At 40.6% G+C, this 16,528-nt stretch overlaps 1 protein-coding gene across 3 annotated transcripts in view; it reads right to left on the bottom strand.

Annotated features, from left to right (window-relative positions):
- The window catches only part of LOC140730961 (endoplasmic reticulum mannosyl-oligosaccharide 1,2-alpha-mannosidase-like), an 83,592-nt gene that overhangs the window by 47,708 nt on the left and 19,356 nt on the right, over positions 1-16,528 (bottom strand). For 2 of the 3 annotated variants that reach the window (XM_073052072.1, XM_073052073.1), the window contains exons 5-6: positions 14,424-14,524; positions 9,213-9,364 (exon numbers count right to left, since the gene is read on the bottom strand). In XM_073052072.1, coding sequence (XP_072908173.1) covers positions 9,213-9,364; positions 14,424-14,524 — 253 coding nt within the window. The remainder of the gene's footprint in view (positions 1-9,212; positions 9,365-14,423; positions 14,525-16,528) is intronic. The other variant, XM_073052074.1, reaches the window with a different exon arrangement.

Below are 16,528 nucleotides of genomic sequence, written 5' to 3'. Positions count from 1 at the left end.
GTATATCAAGATCCTGCTGCCCCCCTCACTGGACCCCCTGCAGTTTGTGTACCGTCCCAACCGCTCAACAGATGACGCCATTGCCACCACCCTCCACCTGGCCCTAACCCACCTGGACAAAAAAGACACATACGTTCGGATGCTGTTCATAGACTTCAGTTCAGCATTCAACACAATCATCCCTCAGAAACTGATTGGAAAGCTGAGCCTACTGGGCCTGAACACCTCCCTCTGCAACTGGATCCTAGACTTCCTGACTGGGAGACCTCAGTCAGTCCGGATCGGGAGCAGCATCTCCAACACCATCAAACTGAGCACAGGGGCTCCCCAGGGTTGCGTGCTCAGTCCACTGCTGTTCACTCTGCTGACCCATGTTTGTGCTGCAACACACAGCTCGAACCATATCATCAAGTTCGCCGATGACACCACCGTGGTGGGTCTCATCAGCAAGAACAACGAGTCAGCTTACAGAGAGGAGGTGCAACAGCTAACAGACTGGTGCAGAGCCAACAACCTGTCTCTTAATGTGAACAAAAGAGATGGTTGTTGACTTCAGGAGGGCACGGAGCGACCACTCCCCGCTGAAGATCGACTGCTCCTCAGTAGAGATCGTAAACAGCACCAAATTTCTTGGTGCTCACCTAATGGAGAATCTCACCTGGTCCCTCAACACCAGGCTCCATTGCAAAGAAAGCCCAGCAGTGTCTCTACTTTTTGCGAAGGCTGAGGAAAGTCCATCTCCCACCCCCCCCATCCTCATCACATTCTACAGGGGTTGTATTGACAGCATCCTGAGCAACTGCATCACTGCCTGGTTCGGAAATTGCATCATCTCGGATCGCAAGACCCTGCAGCGGATAGTGAGGTCAGCTGAGAAGATCGTCGGGGTCTCTCTTTCTGCCATCACGGACATTTACACTACATGCTGCATCCACAAAACAAACAGCATTATGAAGGACCCCATGCACCCCTCATACAATCTCTTCTCCCTCTTGCCGTCTGGGAAAAGGCTCCGAAGCATTCGGGCTCTCACAGCCAGACTATGTAACAGTTTCTTCCCCCAAGCTATCAGACTCCTCAATACCCGAAGCCTGGACTGACACCTTGCCCTACTGTCCTGTTTATTATTTATTGTAATGCCTGCACTGTTTTTGTGCACTTTATGCAGTCCAGTGTAGGTTTGTAGTCTAGTGTAGCTTTCTCTGTGTTTTTTTTTATTATGTAGTTCAGTCCAGTTTTTTGTACTGTGTCATGTAACACCATGGTCCTGAAAAACGTTGTCTCATTTTTACTATGCACTGTACCAGTAGTTATGGTTGAAATGACAATAAAAGTTGACTTGACTTGACCTGACCTGCTGGTACAGTACATAGTAAAAATGAGACGTTTTCTCAGGACTATGGTGTTACATGACACAGTGCAAAACTAGACTGAACTATGTAAAAAAAAAACACAGGAAAAAAAAAACTACACTAGACTACAGACCTACCCAGGACTGCATAAAGTGCACAAAACAGTGCAGGCATTACAATAAATAATAAACAGGACAATAGGGCAGTGAGGTGTCAGTCCAGGCTCTGACTATTGAGGAGTCTGATAGCTTGGGGGAAGAAACTGTTACGTAGTCTGGTCGTGACAGCCTGAATGCTTCGGGGCCTTTTCCCAGAGGGCAGGAGGGAGAAGAGATTGTATGAGGGGTGCGTGGGGTCCTTCATAATGCTGTTTGTTTTGTGGATGCAGCATGTAGTGTAAATGTCCGTGATGGCAGAAAGAGAGACCCCGACGATCTTCTCAGCTGACCTCACTATCCGCTGCAGGGTCTTGCGATCTGAGATGATGCAATTTCTGAACCAGTCAGTGATGCAGCTGCTCAGAATACTCCCAATGCAACCCCTATAGAATGTGATGAGGATGGGGGGGGTGGGAGATGGACTTTCCTCAGCCTTCGCAGTAAGTAGAGATGCTGCTGGGCTTTCTTTGCTATAGAGCTGGGGTTGAGGGACCAGGTGAGATTCTCCGCCAGGTGAACACAAGAAATCTGGTGCTCTTAACGATCTCTACTGAGGACCGTTGATGTTCAGTGGGGAGTGGTCGCTCCGTGCCCTTCTGAAGTCAACAACCATCTCTTTTGTTTTGTTCACATTCAGGGACAGGTTGTTAGCTCTGCACCAGTCCGTTAGCCGCTGCACCTCCTCTCTGTAAGCTGACTCGTCGTTCTTGCTGATGAGACCCACCACGGTTTTGTCATCGGCAAACTTGATGATGCGTTTCGAGCTGTGTTTTGCAGCACAGTCGTGGGTCAGCAGAGTGAACAGCAGTGGACTGAGCACACAGCCCTGGGGGACCCCCATACTCAGTGTGATGGTGTTGGAGATGCTGCTCCCAATCTGGACTAACTGAGTTGTTTCAATTGATTGTAGTAAAAATACACCTGTATCTGGAAGGTCCAATTGCTGGTGAATCAGTATCCTCGCAAAAACTACACTATGAAGACAAAAGAACATTCCAAGCAGCTCTGTGAAAAGGTTATTGAAAAGCACAAGTTAGGAGATGGATACAAGAAAATTTCCGTCACTCAATATCCCTTGGAGTATAGTTAAGTCAATCACAAAGCAATGGAAAGAATATGGTACAGTTGTAAACCTGCCTAGAGCAGGTAGTCCTCAAAAACTGAGTGACTATGCAAGAAGGGGACTAGTGAGGGAGGTTACCCAGAAACCTAATGACAACTCTGGAGGAGTTACAAGCTTCAGTGACTGAGATGGCAGAGATTGCAAATAACAACTGTTGTCAGGGTGATTCACCAGTCACAGCTTTATGGGAGAATAGCAAAGAGAAAGCCACTGTTGGGCGAAAGAAAACTCACATGAAATCTTGGTTAGAGTTTGCCAGAAGGCCCGTGGGAGACTCCAAACTCAGCTAGAAGAAGATTCTATGGTATGATGAAACCAAAATTGAGCTTTTGGCCATTAGACTAAACACTGCACATAATCAAAAACATACCATCCCCATCATGAAACATAGCGATGGCTGCATCATGCTACAGGAATGCTTCACTACAGCAGGCCCTGGAAGACTTGTGAAGGTAGAGGTTAAAATGAATGCAGAAGATACAGGAAAATCTTGGGAGGAAAACCTGATGCAGTCTGCAAGAGAACTGTGACTTTGGAGAAGATTTGTTTTCCAGCAAGACAATGACCCCAACCATAAAGCCAAAGCTACATAGGAATGGCTTAAAAACAACAAAGTTAATGTCCTAGAATGGCCATGTCAGAGTCCGGACTTCAATCCAATTGAGAATTTATGGCTGGACTTGAAAAGGGCTGTTCACTCACACTCCCCATGCAATCTGACAGAGCTTCAGCAGTTTTGTAAAGAAGAATGGGGAAAAATTGCAGTGTCCAGATATGCAAAGCTGATAGAGACCTATCCACATAGACTCAAGGCTGTCCTTGCTACCAAAGGTGCATCTACTAAATACTGACTTGAAGGGGGTGAGTAATCATGCAATCAATTATTTTGTGTTTAATAATTGTAATAAATTTAGACCAATTTGTAGAAATTTGTTTTCGCTTAGACATGAAAGCCTTTTCTGTTGATCAGAAAAGCCAGATTGAATCACAGTGGATTTAATGTTGTAAAACAACAAAAGTCAAGACAAGTCACTTTTTATCGTCATTTCGACCATAACTGCTGGTACAGTACACAGTAAAAACGAGACAATGTTTTTCAGGACCATGGTGCTACATGAAACAGTACAAAAACTACACTGAACTACGTGAAAACAACACAGAAAAAAAGAAACTACACTAGTCTACAGACCTACCCAGGACTGCATAAAGTGCACAAAACAGTGCAGGCATTACAATAAATAATGGACGATAGGCACAGTAGAGGGCAGTAAGTTGGTGTCAGTCCAGGTCCTGGGTATTGAGGAGTCTGATGGCTTGGGGGAAGAAAGTGTTACATACGCTGGTCGTGAGAGCCCAAATGCTTCGGTGCCTTTTCCCAGATGGCAGGAGGGAGAAGAGTTTGTATGAGGGGTGCATGGGGTCCTTCATAACGCTGCTTGCCTTGCGGATGCAGCGTGTAGTGTAAATGTCCGTAATGGCTGGAAGAGAGACCCGATGATCTTCTCAGCTGACTTCACTATCTGTTGCAGGGTCTTGCGATCCGAGATGGTGCAATTTCCCAACCAGGCAGTGATGCAGCTGCTCAGGATGCTCTCAATACAACCCCTGTAGAATGCGATGAGGATGGGGGTGGGAGATAGACTTTCCTCAGTCTTAATATAAAAACTTCCAAGGAGCAGGTGAATCCTTTCATAGGTACTATATATAACTGCCTGTTAAGCAGCAATGAAGGTCCTACTTCTCTGGAGATGTTCATAGCTTTCCTCATCATGTCAGTAGCTTCCTCTCAGTTTTCACAACTATTAGTCATGCAAGTCCTAGGTAGAGACTCAGGAATACCATTGCACTCAGATGTAGAAGGATTCTTCACTGTAGTTTCTGTAACAGTTTTGTCTTACCAATCAGGGTTGTTGGCCCTGAGCTGAACCTCCGAATCTGAAGGACCGGTGGACCACTTGTGGTCTATCCTTTACCTTTTGACCTGTTCAGCATAGGTGACCCTACAACATATATGTCAAACTCAAGGCCCGCAGGCCAAATCCGGCCCGCGGTGCAATTATCTTTGGCCCGCAAGATAATATCTAATTACTATTAAAGCTGGCCCCAGTAATCGAAGCGCCTATGGCGTATGATATGGCTAATGCTGAGTTTATTCAGGTACCAGGTTTTCAGGGTTTTTAGTGTTTATTCGGCAGTCTTGCTCGGCAGTCTTCTTCATAAGAAACGGAATTTGTAAAGTGAAATACTTTGTAGTTATAGCAGAGACTGAGACACATGAGAGCAGGCTGAAAAAACGGAGGCAACGAAAGCTGCGTTCGCACGCGTCCAACTGATCCGGCCCGCATGAAGCTGCATTTTGCTCAATCTGGCCTGTGACCTAAAATGAGTTTGACACCCCTGCCCTACAAAGAGCCAAAGTATAGAGTGCTGACTCCAGCCAATGTAGCTCATGTATAGCTCCAGGTCACTGATGCACGCAAGCCTCCAAATCGTGACAAGGTAATTGTCCTCCTGGAAGAGACCCCACCGTGGCCTCAATTAAAGGCTCAGAATCCACAATCAGAAAGAAATCAAGTCACCCTCTCTCCAAAGGGTCTGCTTAAGAAAAAGTCTCCATCAATGGTTTGCTTTTACAGTAAAGCTCAGGTAATCCCACCATCAGAGATCCCAATAGCTCAGCAATGTTTCTCACACTCCCTTCCAACAACCTAGGGGACCCCAAGTTCCAATTACTGATTCACTGTAAAAGTTATCATACTGTAACTTCTAAATAAAAGTAATTTATATCATGTTAGGATGTAGTCCAGTAGCAAAGTGCAAAATTATTGGAGATTTACTGCTGAAAATATGGTAAATAAATCTGCCGTTACAGTTTTGAATGGTCGCTACTTGTACTACTTATTTTAATTTGTAGTCATTTTTATTTTTTCTTGCACTGTACTGCGCCACAAAACGACAAATTCCATGACATGTCAGAAATACTAAACCTGATCCTGAAAGTGGAAAGAGAAGAAAAAAACAGTACCTTGAGAAATACATTGAGCTAGAAGAGCATAACAGCAGACATTTCATAGAAAAAAAATTATTTGTACAACTTATATTTCACTTAATTTGACCTTGAATTCAAATTAATATTTTTGCATTAATTGCCAACCTTTACATTAGCTGCTCGGTGAACTGCTCACCGCTGACCACAGTTTACTTGTTGCAACAGGTAAAGATCTCTTGGCCAATGATTCCCATCTTCAGAATGCCCAAAATCTTGATTCTGATGTTTTGGCCAAAAATATCCTAGTGTTCTAAGATCCAGATTGTACAGCACAGATGCAAGTCCCTCTGTCCCAACATGTCCATGTCTAATAAGATGCCTCCCTAAGCTAGTCCCATCTCCCTGAGTTTGGCACAAATCTTTTTAAACTTTCCCTATTCATGTACCTGTCCAAATAACCTTCAGATGTCGTAATTGTACCCACCTCTACCACCTCCTCTGGCAGCTTATTTCATATAACCACCACCTATGGTTATTTCCCTTCTCATAGAAACTGATCACCTCTGCTTTAGATTCACTCATTCTGGCAAAATAAACTTGCTATCCAGATTATCTACGCCCTTCATTACTTTATACATCTCAATAAGGTTACCACTTGGCTTTCTTCACTTCATTCCTAGTCTAATTCAAGCCCTCTAATCCAGGCAAAAGTGCTATGAATCTTTTCAGAAACTTCAGGCATAATCACATCCTTCCTTTATTGTATTGACTAGACTGCACATAAAACACCAAGTTTACCAGAACCAATGATTTGTGAAACACGCACAAAAAGCTGGAGGAACTCAGAAGCCAGGCAGTATCTATCGAAAAAAATAAACAAAAGTGTGATGAAGGGTCTCAGCCTAAAACATCAACTGTTTATTTTTTCCTTCGATGCTCCTTAGCCTGCTGAGATCCTCCAGCATTTTGGGTGTGTTGCTTGGATTTCCAGAATCTGGATTTTCTCATCTTAAAGATTTGTGCAACTTGTTTCTAAATTGTATTAAGAGATTTCACATTTTATGTTTCCAGAGTCCATTAAAGACAATTTACCTCCAACACCAGAAAGGGACAATGAAGGAAAGATAGATTTATACTGAAGAAAGAATTATCATCTGGTCTTACAGTTTGCATATTTAGTTTTTTTTAAGAAATCATGACTGAAATCACTATTTTGAAACAAGGAACTCTCTTTTCCTCCATTTGTTACATGCCAAAAAATTCCCCTCAAGTACCAATGCACGTTGAACTTCAGTCTGTTACTTTTGGCAGGAATAGAGAGATCTCCGAAACACAGCCTTCATGCGCCCATTCTTCCAAGTTCAAGAACACTACAGCAGGCTTTTGGAGAAAAGAAAGGAAAGCTACAAGTTTTCACAATGGAAAGGATGATAGTCTCAGCTGGCAAAATGCAGCAGCTTCCAAAAACGGGAAAGTGGAAGCATACCAAAATGAAATAATGATTTGTACGAGCAGATAACCAAATATCTTTCCAAGTGATAAATTTAATAGATCCCGAGAGCAAGGAAGTATCAAGTTTGAAATAGCAATTGAGAAAAAATTAACAAAACAACAGTTGATAAGGCCAAATATATTTCAAATTTGAAGTTTGCAAAACTGGAGGACAGGATGATTTCACAGTTCTGAAAAGCTAGAAACAATACTAAACCACAAGACTGGGCAATACAGCTGAGTAGCTTTACTGTTCAGGAAAGAAAATCATTCATCAATTTGTGTTTACTTTCTTGCCAGTTCGCCAATTTAAAAACTTCTTGGAATACAAGTGACAGCTCCCTTGCTCGCTGAAGGGCAAATGGAAACTGAGATGCTTTTAAAAAGTCTTGGAGAATTACGTATAAAGAAATTTAAACTAATGTTAATAAGTACATGGTTCAACAAGCACATTAAAGTCAGCATGACCTTCCTGGTTTTGAACTAGAAGAACATAGCTGCCAACCAGTTATAATATACCTGACACACCCTATGCTTATAACAGCAGCAATGAATGTTACTGAAGCCCCATATATTCTCAAAAGCGCCCTTCTGAAAAATACAAAAACATTCCCCATTGTCCTTTAATTAAATTGATCTCTCTTTTGAATGCATATATGGCACACTAATTCAATTATCACTCCACCTTCACATCAGTTGAAATAAATAGCATTTACAGACAAGTGACATTTGTACCTCAGAATGAGTGAGTCCACTGCAAATAATTAAGACTTCCCAAGTCTAGTTTTGAGTTAATAAGCAAGGGACATCCAGTAACATCTAACCCATTAATGTCTTGTAGAGTTCAGGCTGCTGAGGTGGAACCTTGGATATGACCAGAAAGGAAGACGGAGTGAACAGAGAGCATGGGGAAAAAGAGAGAATAGAGACACAGCAGAGAAAAGTTAGTGTAAAAATTAATGTAAAATTAGCTCAAATAGCCAAGTCTTGCAAGAACTCAGACTTGCACAAGTATTTTTTTGAAGGTATTGAATGGCTATTAAATTTAAGAAGTGGCAGCTTTAAGAACAGTGGAGATTGGAGAACTCCGCCAGAAAGCTGGATGAAGGACTACAAGTAGGGCCAGGAAGCTGCTAACAGTTACTACTTATTGTCAGAGAAGTAATAAACAATGTGCAAAAGAGTTCCAAAAGATTTGGTTTGTCAACTAAAATATTGAAATTTCTATAGATGTAGCGTGGAGAGCATTCTGACAGGCTGCATCACAATTTGGTATTGGGAGCTGCTGCACAGGACTGAAAGAAACTACTGAAAGTTGTAAAATTAGTCAAAATGTGTGGTGTCTCAGAAAGGCACCCATCACCCAGGACATGCCCTCTTCTCAGTTACCAGCAGTAAGGAGGTACAGAAGCCTGAAGGCACACACTCAGCAATTTAAGAACAGCTTCTTCCCCTCTGCCTAAATGGACATTGAACTCACGAACACTACCTCACATTTAAAAAAAATATATTATCATCATATATCCAATATACATATATACTTACCATAATTGATTTACTTAGTTATATATTTTTTTCTATATTATCATGCATTTCATTGAACTGCCGCTGTTAAATTAACAAATTTCATAAAACATGCGCGTCATAATAAACTTGATTCTGAAGACGGTGTAAAATTACAAAATCGTCGTCTACCTTTGAAAGGCCAGATATTGAGATGCTGACATCCTATTCTGCCAGAATTACAACCATGAGATTGGCAGCGTGAAGCAAGGGCAGAGACAGTCGGGCTGGATATGAAAAGGAAGTTACTGCAGTGATGGAACAGCATGCTGGGAAATAGGATATAGACCATCAATTAAAGCAAAGGCAATATGACACAAGAGGAAGTTAACTGGTCATTTATCCACAGCTTAGGCCTGAATGTCAAGTGGCATATTCGCTGAAATAAACATTTATCAGCTTTTCAAATTAAAAACCACTAAAGGATCTTTCACCATGAAATTCAAAGCAGAGGTTTCAGAGAAAAACCAACTATGTTTTCTAATGTGTAAATGCTGTGTTAAACATTAAAATGTCCAGTATCACATATCAAGTACCTGATCTTATTCTGTTCTTTATCCTTGTCGTCAGGAACAGCTTCAGCTTCATTATCTTCCTTCCTTATTTTACTTTCCTTTTTTCCTTTCTTTGACAATCGATTTTGTAAAAATGGGGGCCCACGCTTATTCAAATTTGGTCCTTTGAGTTTCTGGATTAAAACAAACCTAGGAGTTGGTTGAAGATAGAGCAAAATAATTCTACATTTTTATGAAAAAAAATTGTATTGTTTCTTGGGGATCTGACAAATCCTGCTGAGAACATAAAACAACTTTTACCAGTCTAAAAATGAGAGTAGCTTGTGATTACATAGATTTGCAATGCCACGAAGAGCTAGGAAAAGTTATGAATAATATTTGAAAACTGACATTTCTATATTCAAGGAATGGCTGTGTTGCAATCTTTGTAGGCCCAACTCTTCAGTATGGAACAGGCACACAATTTCAAATAAATCATAACTGTAAAATTATATATCTGCTCAAAGGAATGAAAATGCAGCAAGTGCATATTGTTCTCTTGAAATAAGTAGCACTGGTTATACTGGATAATATTTGGACAGAGGTATAACAGAAGGTAGCATCCAACCTGAATTACTGATTTTTACCTGTGGTTTGATCTTTCACACTGATCTTTTTGAATAATTGGTCAAATAGTATTTACCATTTTGTTAATCCTTCTCACTCATTTTGTGTTCTAACTGGAAAGAGCAGCTGGTTTAAATGATAGGAATTTACATAACGATTTCAAAGCATTAACATTCAATTTCAATGTCTATTATTTACCAAAGTAGATTTATAAATTACACATTAGCACTGAAGGCACATTTCTAACCAAATGGTGTTAGATATTGGATAAAAGACTCTTCTCCCATCTTTCTCACAAAACAGTAAGACATCTGCAGTCTCTTGTATCTCCAGTAAACCAGGTGCATTTTATTAGCAAAGGTGATTGAAATATGATTTATTTTAACATTAATGCAAGAATATAATTACATGGGTTACTTTTGAAAAAAAAAATCAACAAATAGACAGGGGAAAAATACCTTAGAATTAAAATGAAAGATTATATAATTAATGACCAAAAAAATGACTATTCCCCAAAACAAAATTATTACATTTCTTTCTTCACTAAGCTGCAAAATAACAGATGGAATATAGATACCAAGAGCCAAGGTTAATTTGCTATGATTTAACCATTAGAAATGTTCTTTAAATGATTCATTGACTTGCTTTAGTCAAAACCAACCACAAGTAGCTAATAGCATTGGATATAATCCAGGTTACTGACTTCTGGTAAGATGGCGATTGCTTAGCTGCTCCGAACTTTTGTTCCGTTACTGTCGCTATCTTTGCACTAAATGTCTTCATTTTTTAAACCTTAGTTAGGAATTATTTCGGTATCTCTTACTTGCCTGTGAATATATCTAACTTACAATGTCTAGCAAGAGTTCTAAATCCGGGAGAAAAGAAACAATGACCCCATCGGACGAGACGCTGGTTGCGCTTGGAAAGCTCCGAGACGAAATCTTAAAGGTATTTAAAACCGCTTTCAAACAGAAGACAAACTGGATCGGATCAACGATAAAGTGGACAAATATGCTGAACACTTATCTCGCATCGATTCGACTTCTGAAGGTTTAGAGAGTCGTGTTCGATACTTGGAGACTCTCTGTTCCAGCTTAGAGGAAAAATCTAATAAACTTCTTTCCAAAATGGTGGATCTCGAAAATTGTAGCAGACGCTGCAACCTCAGAATTCTGGGATTACCAGAGGCGACTGAAAAGGGATCAACCGTGAAGTTTTTCGCCGAGTTTCTCTGTGAGTTATTCGGGAAAGATTTGCTTCCGAAGCCGCCTGAGCTCGAACGGGCACACAGAGTCTACGTTCCCCCCGGAATTCTGGGCTCCCGCCCGTGACCAGTAATCTTGTGTTTCCATCAATACCAGGTAAAACACAGTCTGAATGTACAGGCGCGTCGCAGGGGGTCGCTTCCTTTCAAGGATACAACCATTCGCTTTGTGGAAGATTTTGCACTCCAGACCTTAAAGATGCGCGCTGAGTTTAAAGGCGTAATGAAAGTGCTTTTTGATCATGGTTTTAAACCTTCCCTTCGTAACCTTGCTGATCTACGAATCAAGCTTAATACTGGGAAATTCAAGTGGTTCAAATCAGCGAAGGAAGCTGAAGCGTTTGTGGCAAGTCTTCCGGCTATCCAGTCATCTTCGGAATCTGATCGGACCTCCTAAAATGGTGGATAAGTACTCCTCGTAGTAAAATTACTTTCTTTGGACTCGGAATTCACTTGAATCACTCAGACATTATTCATTGAAACTTTAAGGGCTGCTGACAATCTCTCCCGGGATTTGGTGTGTGTGTAATCTATTTTTATTCTTGTATAACTTTACCTACAGAGTTCTACAACTAACTCTAACTTGTTTTGGAGGTTCGAAGTCTTTAGTGAAGGCCTCCCTGTTTGTCGGGTCACAGTTCAACTGCTGATTCATTTTCCCTTTGTTTTAAATATTTATTTATTTTATCTTTTTCTTTTCTTCACCCTTTTTTTCTAATCTATGAATTTTTTTCTCCCTTCTCTGTAAACGGTTGATAAATACTCGTCTTGAATTTATAATTTTCCCCTTCCTCTTTTTTCTTTTTCCTCCTTACCTTTTTTTTCCCTTTTCTCTTACTTTATTCTTCTATAATTTTTCGCGGGTAGGTTAGTTTTGGTTTTCTTCCAATTTCCTCTGTATTAAGTTTTATATTTCTGCAGAAGGTGTTCTAATCTGTAGTTATGTTTTCTAGTGCATAAACTAGTTATTATTTGCTATAGTATTTATACGGAACTGTTGTTAATGACACAGATCTGGAAGTTGTATTTGGGTTAATTTTTTTGGTAGAGCTAGCTACTTGTTTTGGTAGCCGTCTAGTTTTGGGTTGTGCGGGTGGGGTGGATTTTCCAGTTCCAACATCTTTTTATTGTTTAGGACATGTTTATACTTTGACCTTACGAATCTATGTTTACATCTCTGCTCCCAGACTGCTGTTGCATTGCTTGACTTTTTATATGCCTGCTGCCTTTTATGCATTAGTAATTGATAATGGCTAGTGCACTTAAATTCGTGAGCTGGAATGTAAAGGGATTGAACCACCCTGTTAAAAGGAGGAAGGTATTCTCACATATTAAACAACTCAAAGCTGACATTGCTTTCCTCCAAGAAACTCATATTCGTTGTTCTGATAACTCCCGGCTTCTGTCAAAGTGGGCGGGTCAGCATTTTCATTCATCCTTTGCCGCTAAAGCTAGGGCAGTTTCCATTCTTATTAACTCAAATATTCCTTTTGAACTCCATAATAAAATATCTGATACAAATGGCCGTTTTATTATTGTTTCTGGTAAACTATATAACACTAAAGTTACACTAGCAAACCTGTATGCCCCCAACTTTGATGATGTTAACTTTTTTGAACGGTTTTTTTCCTCACTTCCAGACTTAAACTCATACTCTCGTATACTGGGTGGTGACTTCAACTGTTGGTTGGATCCTAAACTGGACCAATCGTCCTCTGTTACCAGATCACCTACTAAATCTGCCTTAGCTATTCATATCGGGTATTCTGAATCAGCACCTAGAACCTAACCCCTTAATTGCTCTGTTCGGTTTTTGGGGCAAGACAGATTTATGTCTGGGTCCGACCAAATGCCGAATACTATCCTTTGCCTCTCTCCTGGCGAGACGCTTGATCCTCCTTAGATGGAGAGATGCTGCCCCGCCCACTCATGCGCAATGGCTTAACGACATTATGGCCTGATTGGGCCTCGAAAAAATTCATTATTCAGTTCTTAATTCGGATCTAAAGTTCCATAAGGTCTGGGGACCTTTTATCGAGTACTTTCATAACCTTCCTCCTGACTAGGGTTTTTCTTTTTTTTTTCTTCTTTTCGGTCCCTTGCTTTCAGCTCCCTTTTTTTTCTGGTAGTAGGCATTATTATCCTCTGTTACTAAGTGTATTCACAGTCTGGGAGTTTGACTGTCCGGACTTATACTCTTTATACTGTGTGGTGGTTGGTCTGGAGTTGTTGTTTTTTTTTCTTGTGTTGTGGGGCTTGGGGAGGACACTAAGCTCACTTGTCTTTAATTTACTGTAGATTCCGGATTTTAAGCCGCTACTTTTTTCCCACATTTTGAACAGCTTTGAACTTTGCGGCCTTTAAAACGGAGCGGCTAATACATGATTTTTTTCATGCCGCCTCGTAAACATTTTGCCTCATAACAGTAGACCAATAAAATTGATGAGTAGTTCACAGAGGTCCAATGAAATTGTACGATAAATCAAGCGCACTTTCACAATTAAATTATTGTAAATCAGTCATTTGTACTCACCCTCATCAACATGGAAAACACTCGAAGCATTGTGCTGCCTTATGGCAGTTATTTAGTTTATAATATTTTCGCTTAGTAATTCATTTTCTAGTTAAAGTTAGAAGAGTTTTAACTATATTTGTTTTCTGTACTACATCTCGGGATGCTATGACGTCACACCCGGTTTCGCCGCGTCTTGTGGGAAAAATGCCAGTTTGCGATAAAACGGGACGGAGGGAGGGAGCGCATTACGCGAGCGGCTTTGGATCTGAGCGAACGCTGCTTTTAAGTTAAAGGCGATCAATAACTTTTCCTGGTAGGCTGCAGTATATATATTTTTTACCAGTCGTTAGGAGATATTGGAATGTTGTTCAGTAAAGAAGTATACGCAACATATATTTAAAAGTAGCCGCGTTACGGGCACGGTTCGAAAAAAAGCATTTGCAATATGTATTTGTTTTTGTTACCATATGGATTTAATTAAAAGTTAAAAAATCCTCACGTGTAATATCTTTCTGTGTAAATATCTCATATTACAACGTGGGACACCTGCGGCCGAAAATCCGGTGCGGCCTAAAATCCGGTGCGGCCTGTACAATTAAAAAATTGATTTTATTTCTAAAATTAGAGCCAGCGGCTTTTAATCAGGTGCGCTCTGTAGTCCGGAATCTACGGTAGGTGGTTTTTTGTTAAATTCTCTTCCTTTGTAGCATATTGTTATTGTATGCTTAATCTTGCACTGTATTAATGCTCCTCATTGGGATTTGGGGTTTTTAATTTTGTAAAATGTTTTGAAAAACTAATAAAAAAAAATTTTAAAAAAAATAAAAAAATAATCCAGGTTACTTACCAGTGGCTGTGAGATAAACGGTGCCTTGGGTAAAAGCCCATCTAAGGCAGGTACAACTACTGGCTTAACTTGCTTCAGCCCTTCCTCGTGGCTCTCATCTGCTGAATGCATAGTAAGGCACTTAACCTTTTAGAAAATTAAAGTACAATCTATTTTCCATAATCCCTGAAATCCTGTGGCATAACCTCAGTCACAATGCATGGAGTTAGGCAAAATTCAAGAATTTATAACACAGGATAATGCTTGCATGCTCAAACTGTTCAACACAAGAATTTATCATTCAAATTTAAAATCGCATGAGTATATTGCCATGTTCTGATGAGAATGTTTTAAAGCGGCATACAAAAGACTAACAGCAATACCTGAAAATATCCAAGTCTAATTTGAACAAATGAAGTCCCCTACAACTAGAAGGTTCTGCTGTTATCCTGGAGAGTTCGGTCAGGTTCATTTTTTTAACCGTTGGGAGATGCAGCACAGCAACAGGCCCTTCCTGCCCAACAGCCCACTCTGTCCAATCACACCCCTGTGACAAATTAAACTACTAATCTGTACATCTTTGGAATGTGGGAGGAAGCCGGAGCACTCGGAGGAAAGCCCCTACAGACAATGGCGGAATTGAACCCAGTCCCTGGCACTGTAATAGCATAATGCTAACTACTATACTACAGTACCACCCAAATGTTCAAGATCTATTGAATCCCTTCAAACCCAACCTCCACCACTCCACTGTGCACAGGTCTCCCCACATCCTGTAATCCTGAGGATTGTAATCACAGGATTACTACCCTTGCCACATGCTAGCGAAGCAAGAAATTGGAAAATTGTTCAATTCAATTTGCAGCTCGGGAGCTAGTGCAGGAGGCCAGGGTTCAGATAAATGGAGGAGGTGTATAAGAGGAAGGGGCTGCATCTCAGCTGAAGGTGAACCAATATTTTAGCAAGGTAGTTTGCTTGTACTACTTGGCAGGGTTTAAACTAGAAAGGCACAGAGATGGGAAACATCAAGGCAGTGAACAGAGGGGCTGAGAACAAAGTAGATGCCATGCCAAGCGAGTCTGAACAAAAGGATTGTTCAATATAAATAGTGGGACTGATGGTCTGAAGTGTGTTTATTTCAATTCAAGAAGACTGGGTAAGGCAGATGAACTTAAAGCCTGAATCAGCAACCATTACTGTGACTTGTTTGCAAGTGAGATTGGATTGGCATCTCAATATTTTCAGATTTAAATGCTTTAAACACGATGGAGAGGGATTTAATAGAGGTGGAAGAGTTGCATCAATAATCAGTGAATGTCACAACTGCAGTCAGAGAATATATGAAAAGGCTAATACATTAAGGCAATATAGGTAGGGCTCAAATATAGGTGAAATCACTCTGATGGGTTGTACTATAGACTCATGCCTTCCCCCCAACCCCCCACAATAGCCTCTGGGAGATGAAGGAACATATAGAGACAGATTATAGAAAGATGTAAAAGCAACGGAGTTGTCATAGTGGGTGACTTCAGTTTCCCTCATATTGATTGGGACTTCCTTGGTACAAGATGGGGCAGAATTTCTTGAAGGCATCTGAGAGTGTTTCCTGAAACAGTACATGGATAGAACTGATAGAGGAGGGACTATGCTAGATCTTGTTTTGAGAAAAGAGCCTGGCCAGGTGATTTGGCCTGTCAGTTGGAAACAGTGGACATGTGGGAACCATGATCACAACTTAACTTCCAGGATAGTTATGAATAATGACTAGTCTGGACCTTGCAAGAAAGTACTAAATTTGAAGAGGGCAAATTTTGACATTAATAGACTGGAATTAAGAGTTAATTGAGAACAGCTACTGTTAGGTTAGTCCACATCTGATATGTGGAGATCTGACAGAAGTTAATAAATTTATGAAAGGCACTGACAGGGTAGACAGTCACAAATCTTATTCCCCCCAGAGTAGACATGTTAAAATTTAGGAGAACATCATTTAAAATTCTTAGCAGGGTTTTGAAGATGTATGGGTCAAGATGTTTTAAAAACAAGAATGGTGGGCAGATGGAACAGTTTATCAGAAATTGAGGCAGAGGCAAATAAGATAGTGGCATTTAGAGGCTTTTAGGAAT

This window comes from Hemitrygon akajei, chromosome 7, assembly GCF_048418815.1.
Source record: "Hemitrygon akajei chromosome 7, sHemAka1.3, whole genome shotgun sequence".
Taxonomy (NCBI): domain Eukaryota; kingdom Metazoa; phylum Chordata; class Chondrichthyes; order Myliobatiformes; family Dasyatidae; genus Hemitrygon; species Hemitrygon akajei.
The sequence above is the reverse complement of the archived record's forward strand: the minus strand, read 5'-3'. Positions and strand labels throughout refer to the sequence as shown.